Below are 6,892 nucleotides of genomic sequence, written 5' to 3' on the forward strand. Positions count from 1 at the left end.
CGGGAGGCAACTGGAAAGAAATGGGAGGCGTGTGGGGCTCTTTAACAGACTCTGGGCCCACTTGTGCTTACAAAGATGCAGATTCGGAGGTGCAATGTGGCTCTCGGGGAGTGACAGAGAAAATGCCAGAACACAGGGAGTGGCCAACATGGGGCTGGGGCTGAGACAGCTAGGCTGGGAGACAGGATTTTCCATCCTAAACTCTTGGTGTTTCCAAGCAAAATATGCTTTTGTTATGTGATAGAAAACTAATTTAAAAATCTAGCTTTTTACACAAAGAAATAACCTTCCAATAATCCAAGTGCTCTGGAGACCAGAAGGTCATTTCCCACCCACCTGACCCCACCCCACTACAGGACCCCACCTGGACAGGACACAGAGGCAAGGACCTCAGCACAGTCAGGGAGGCTCAGACTCCGCATGAGTCTATACAGGGCAGAGGCAGGTGTGGACTTCAGCTAGGGATTCATGAGGCTCCCTTAAGCCCTAATACACCCCTGCACTTCCTTCTTCCCTCCTTACCTGCCCACATCTGTGGAGCAATGGGGACTCCGCAGGCAGAGAAGAAATGACACTGCCTCTGCAGGAACCTGTGTGGCCAGAGAGACTGGGGAGTGGGGGTGCGGCCTGGGCTGTGACAAGAGAGAACACAGGTTCGAAGGGAAGGAACCAGAAGGGGCCAGTGGGAGAGAAAGGCATAGGGTCCCAGGAAGCAAGGCCAGGCCAGGAAAACAGACCGTTTCACACAGGTGGTCACGCTCCCAGGGACCACGTACCACCTCCCTTCTGTCCTCCTCACCCAAAACTGGCCCACAGCCCCTGACCTTGGGAGCATCAGAGGAGGAGGCTGGGTCCAACCAGGCCTCCAGGAGAAACAGTGATGCCGGCGACCCACAGAAACTGAGGACAAGGGAGGAGTCTGGGGCGGAAGATGCTGAGTTCCATGTGACAGAGGACATCTATGGCGGGCTGACCATGTTCCTGGACCCTGTGAGGTTATCATGGGCAGGGTCTGGCCCTGTAAACTCTCCCCATGTGGGATTCCTGGGGCTGCTGGAGAGGATACGGCATTCCCACTCACAGGGAGGAAACGGGAGGCTTGAGCACCCCATGCAGGGAGCAGGGGCCTGCACGCAGGCTCCGCACCTGCGCTGGTTTCTGTCTACACACAGGCTGTGGCTGGTTGCTGAGCAGGGAGCAGCGGGAAGAGAAAGGCCGTGCCAGGTGGGAGTGGGCAGCGGGGACACACTCGGGAAACCAGGGGGGCCTGACCGCACGTGGACCCCCGCCTGGGGCTCCGTACTCACCACTCACCTGAGGTCGTGAGCCAGCACCGCACCTGCGCCCTTGGCCTGACTGGGCTTCGGCCTCTCCTCTCCTGAGATCCCTCGGTCCGCGTCCGGAGGCCCACCTGCCCTTGTTGTGGTCCCCCCATTCTTCATTGTTTCAGCTGCTCAGCACTTTCCTCAGAGCAATGAGACGCCCAGAAATCACACATATTAGAACTGGTTCATAAATGTTCTCCGAAAGTGTCACCTCCTCCCTCCACCAGGGGGAAATGCGTCTTCAGGAACGTGTCCATGCGGCAAATCAGGCCAGGAGGAGGCAGCGTCTCACCACCCACAGAGCACAGAGCTGTGGCCTCTCGGTGGGAAGCTCTGGGGGTCTCGGCCAGTCCTCACCCGCTGCCCAGACGGCCAGCAGACCACAAGGTCAGCCGCGCCCTGTGCCTCCTGTGTGCGCGTATTTATTCATAGGAGCAGAATACCAGACTCTGCAAGTTAAGAATACGTCGGTTTAGGATCTCCCTGGTGGTGCAGTGGTTAGGACTCTGCATTGCCAATGCTGGGGGCAAAGTTTCAATCCCCAGTCAGGGAACTAATATCTCAGCATGCTGAGAGGGACAGCCAAAACATTAAACAAGCAAAAAAAAAAAAAAAAAAAACCAACAAAAATATTTTGGTTATGTGTTCTGTGATGGCCTTCACTGAATGAGCAGAACTACTGAGAAGCAGAATGTTCTTCAAAACCCCAGGCATTTGGCCCCAGGGTGCCACACACATTCCTGGAGCATCAAAGCACATGTTTCAATCATGTGGCCTGAGTTGGTGGGAAGGACCAGCAGGCAGATTAGAAAGCTGGAGAGAGGGATGCTGTGGGCTGGCCGGGGAAGCAGGTGAAGCCCATGGGGGAGACCGGGAGGGTGGCCTCCTGGGAAGCACACAGCCCAGGACGGTGGGGGCAGGGCTCGCTGGGCTCTCACCACAGGGGCCGCCTGTGTGCACCAGCCCTGGCCGAGCCACCTCAGGCAGGCCTATGACTGACCCACCAACTGACTGGGTAATTGAGGGAAGCTCTGAAAATTGAAAGAAGAGAAAAACAACACAAAACAAAACCAGGGTTGGTACAGAAAAGCACCAGTCACGAAGAGGACACAAGTTGCCTTTATCATGAGTGGGTTTTGAATTTTGTCAAGTGTTTTTTCTGCATATTCTTACTTTTAATTCTTACTTGAATGTTGGTAGAACTGAGCTCTGAATCCATTTGGTCCTAAGCTTTTAGCTTTTGGGAGGTTTTTGTGTTTTTTTTTTTTAATTAATATTTGAATCTCCTTATTTGTTACTGGAGTGTTGAGTTTTTCTATTTTTTCTTGTTTTAGTCTTGACAGGGTGTATGTTTCTCAGAATTTATCTATTTCTTCTAGGTTTTCCAATTTGTAATTGTTCATGAGTAATAACGGCCCCTTATGATTATGCTTCTTTACTTCTGAGGTATCTGTTGTAATGTCGCTTTCCTTTCTGTGGTTATTTCAGTTTCCTCTCCTTCTTCCCTTAGGTAAGGGTTTATTGATATTGTTTGCTTCTTTTGAAAAATGCACTTCCAGTTCTTGCACATGCACACTGGGCATTCTGGCACATGGGCAATGTGTTTAGAGGTGTCGCTTAGCAACGATCATTCTGGGATGAAAGATTCCAAACTGTTGAGCTTACCTTAAGCAAACCGTTAAGCAAACCATTAAGCTTACAGGCTTCCCTGTAGTGCTTGTGTTGGGTTTAGGGGACTGTGAAGAGCCGAGGGGGAGGTGAGGTGTGTTTGGAGCCCATAGGCTCTGCGATGAAGAAGATTTTTGGCTACAGGAGTGAGAAGGGCGAGTCGCCCTTAGACTCCTCCATCAGCCTGGGGAGAGACAGAGGTCATCGTAGAACCAGCTTCCAGCCCGGGTACCACACCCGAGACAGGGACCTCACAAAGATCCACAAAGCTGCCAGCGTAGGCAACGTAGCCAAAGTGCAGCTGGTTCTGTTGCTCAGAAAGAATGGCCTGAATGACAAGGACAAGAAGAACAGGTAAGTGGGAGGAAGGGCCTGGCAGGGCTCCCTCCTGTGAGTTTCCCCTCCAAGGCTCGCAGACACCTTTGTGGGATCCAGCGCCCCACAGACTTGATAGGCTGCAAAAGCCTTAGCTGCTTTCAGACCCACTTATAATCCCCCTTAAAGAGCACTTTACTGGTCGTTTTAAAGTGATTTAACTGAATGACAGTAATCACAGAACTGAAATAAAACATGAATAGCATCTTTTTTTTCCCTTCTTCCTTCTCCTCCTCTTCATTTGTTGTTATGCATGCATTAACATGATCTACTCATGAGTAGGAGAAGGCAATGGCACCCCACTCCAGTACTCTTGCCTGGAAAATCCCATGGACGGAGGAGCCTGGTAAGCTGCAGTCCATGGGGTCGCTAAGAGTCGGACACGACTGAGCGACTTCACTTTCACTTTTCACTTTCATGCATTGGAGGAGGAAATGGCAACCCACTCCAGTGTTCTTGCCTGGAGAATCCCAGGGATGGTGGAGCCTGGTGGGCTGCGTCTATGGGGTCACATAGAGTTGGACACGACTGAAGCAACTTAGCAGCAGAAGCAGCAGAAAGAGCTCTCAAGTTCTACAGCCCTCAAGAAATCTTCTGGAACTCCCTGGCTCTCACATTGTTTTTCTCACGTGATTTATGAAAACTCTTCTTCCCTTGGATCGTCCATTGTGGATATTGGCAGTGGACAGATTTTTGATGTTGTCGGCATCTTATCTTTAATGTACACATTTTTATACCATAATGTTATATATTACAAAAAACTGCATAGTGAGAAAAAATAATCCTCATGACAGGCCAACTTCTGGGTTAAAAATTCTTCAGCTACAATTCAACAAAAAACTATATAGTGAGAAAAATAATCCTCATGACAGGCCAACTTCTGGGTTAAAAATTCTTCAGCTACACTTTTATATCAGTGTACACTTATGTGTATATGTTCTTTGCTGAAGGACCTTAAAAGACAGCTTTGAAGTAGGAAGCTGGCTGTGTCCTTGAACAGGAGGACATTTTCTTAGGATCTATGGTCTTTCCATATTTAAACCAATAAACACATTGTGGTTTTAAAGATTTGGGGTTACACATGCTGTCTTTAGTTGTGGTGAAATTAAAAGTTTTGTGTAGTAGGCAAAGATTTGCCCTTTTAGGTATCAACATTTGCTGGGTGGCATTTTCTATTAGGAAAGATAAATTATGTGTAGATGTGGGAGAAATAACCTGGTAACTATTTAGAGAAAAGTAACTAGATTTTTATCTCACCAAAAGTTTCAGATGGAGTATGGATCAAAAATTTTAAATACACAGGGTGAGAAAAGTACCAGAAGAAAACTGAAATTCCTATCTATACATTTTTTGTGTGCCGACAAAGACCTTTTTTTTCTAGTTCTACTGTTTATTAACCTTAATATTTTTTAATTAGATGGTAACTGCTTTACAATGTTGTGTTGGTTTCTGCTGTACAACATCATGAATCAGTTGTAAGTATACGTATATCCCACCCCAGAGACCTTTCTAAGAATGATTTCAAAGGCAAGAATTCTGGAGTTTCCTGGGTTTCACCTCCCCACCCCACCCCCAAATAAAAAGAAGAAAAGAAATCTGAAAGTTGATTTAGCAACCCCCCAAATTTAAAAATCTCTGTAGATCAAGCTGTGTGTAGGGAAGTTGGATGAGCAGACAGGACTTGTCTTTCTGGCACTAATAGGAATGTGGCACAGATAAAAATAATTTGTCATTTTCAATTTAATTTAGAATTTTTTGTGAGGATTGGTATCCTGTGACACTTTCAGTCTTTTCAGAAGTCGAGGGAATCTTGGGAATTTCCTGGCCGTCCAGTGGTTAAGACTCACTGCTCTGGGCCCAGGGTTCGATCTCTGGTGAGGGAACTAAAGTCCTGCAAGCTACAACGACATATTGTACAACATGGTGAATATAGCTAAGATGTTATAGTCCCTTAAATGCAGTGTAACCTGTAACAGCTGTGGGTCACTGTGTGGTGCACCTGTATGATATAATAATATATAACACACGTCATCTCTAAAGCAAGCTTAGATGGAAACACCTCACGGGAATTAACCAACAGGAAAAAAGAGACATGAACAAACAAAAATGCTACAGTTTATAGTTGTAAAGACTATGAATTATAAATTATATTCCAATGTCAGAGACGTTAAAATGTGAGAAAATGAGCACATTAGAATCATCGAAGTACAGTGTTGTCTCTAATCTTCAAAACATATCTGCAAAGTAGGTGTCATATCCTTTGACTTCATTCAGATGTTGTCCTTGTAAGATAGTAGTAATAGTAGTAAATATGATAATACAATCTAACAATCACTAGCTGTTATCTGTGCAAGGGATGGTTCTAAACCCTGTGCGTGGATCTCATTTAAGCATCGCATCAGTGTCCTGTGAGATAACTAGTACTCTCTCTCCATTTTGTTGGTGAGGAAATTGAGGTACAGAGAGGGTGAGTGACGGCTAATAAGTGACAAAGTCAAATTTAAACCCAAGTTGAGCTGAATCTCAAGGTCTCACGCATTCTATTCAGGTAGACTGTACTTTCTTTACTGTGTAAGAGGAGCTAAACTAATATATGCTGCTCTTTCTCCAGAAGAAAATGAAATATTTGTTTCAGAGGGATAGGAGTACCATGCTATTGAGTGTTTTCAATCACACAAACAGTTATTTGTTTTGAAACAGTTACACTACAGTTTCCTAAAAACTTGTCTTGCTTTCATAGGACTGCGCTCCACTTGGCCTGTGCCAATGGCCATTCAGAGGTGGTAGCTCTCCTCCTGGAGAGAAAATGCCAGCTTAACCTCGGTGACAGTGAAAACAAGACCGCGCTGATGAAGGTATGGGGCAGCGAGCCGTGTCCACATGAGATGGATGTGATTTAACTACTGAGACTAAAGATGAATGTATCTCATTGAAATATAGGGAACTGGTGAAGCTTGTGGACTATTTACTTTGAATTCCTAGAATTCACACTCTTGTTTCTTGGCACAACACTGACAGGCCATAGAATGTCAAGAAGAGGAGTGTGAGGCTCTTCTGCTGGAGCATGGTGCCGACCCAAATGTCACGGATGTCAATGGCAACACCGCTCTCCACTATGCTGTCTTTTGCCAGAATGTATCACTCGCGGCAAAGCTGCTTTCCTATAACGCCAATATAGAAGCCAGGAACGAGGTATAGCTCAACTAACTTTATTCACAAAATATTTGCAAACCATTTTTCTAAACGAGAAGTGTTTTATTGATAACAGTATGTAAATAGGTAGACTGAGTAGTGTCCAGCAGGCCCTGTTACCATGGAAACAACTCCAAAGTCACGCCAGCAGGTGGGTGGAAAATATCAGAGCCCACAGAAAGGGCAAAGCTCCCTCAGCCACCCTTCTACCCCAGAAGGAAGATTTTCCCACTAGAACGTGCTCAGGAGTGGGTGATAGGCTCACATCAGATCAGATCAGTTGCTCAGTTGTGTCCGACTCTTTGCGACCCCATGAATCGCAGCACGCCAGG

The 6,892-nt window shown here is 46.5% G+C and overlaps 1 protein-coding gene across 1 annotated transcript; it reads left to right on the forward strand.

The window, feature by feature from the left end:
* The first annotated feature begins 2,618 nt into the window (after positions 1–2,618).
* LOC113903650 (ankyrin repeat domain-containing protein 26-like) lies at positions 2,619–6,892 on the forward strand. Its single transcript, XM_027560132.1, has 3 exons — positions 2,619–3,347; positions 6,109–6,223; positions 6,387–6,892. The coding sequence occupies exons 1-3, from the start codon at positions 3,115–3,117 to the stop codon at positions 6,564–6,566; spliced, it is 528 nt and encodes a 175-aa protein (XP_027415933.1). The 5' UTR covers positions 2,619–3,114; the 3' UTR covers positions 6,567–6,892.

This window comes from Bos indicus x Bos taurus, chromosome 13 (assembly GCF_003369695.1).
Source record: "Bos indicus x Bos taurus breed Angus x Brahman F1 hybrid chromosome 13, Bos_hybrid_MaternalHap_v2.0, whole genome shotgun sequence".
Lineage (NCBI taxonomy): Eukaryota > Metazoa > Chordata > Mammalia > Artiodactyla > Bovidae > Bos > Bos indicus x Bos taurus.

Excerpts from the sequence above, each read along its gene's own strand:
- LOC113903650 (XM_027560132.1), top strand. The coding sequence starts at position 3,115 with ATGAAGAAGATTTTTGGCTACAGGAGTGAGAAGGGCGAGTCGCCCTTA. Across the intron at positions 3,348-6,108 it reads GACAAGGACAAGAAGAACAG|GACTGCGCTCCACTTGGCCT; the intron begins GTAAGTGGGAGG and ends TTGCTTTCATAG. Across the intron at positions 6,224-6,386 it reads ACAAGACCGCGCTGATGAAG|GCCATAGAATGTCAAGAAGA; the intron begins GTATGGGGCAGC and ends CAACACTGACAG.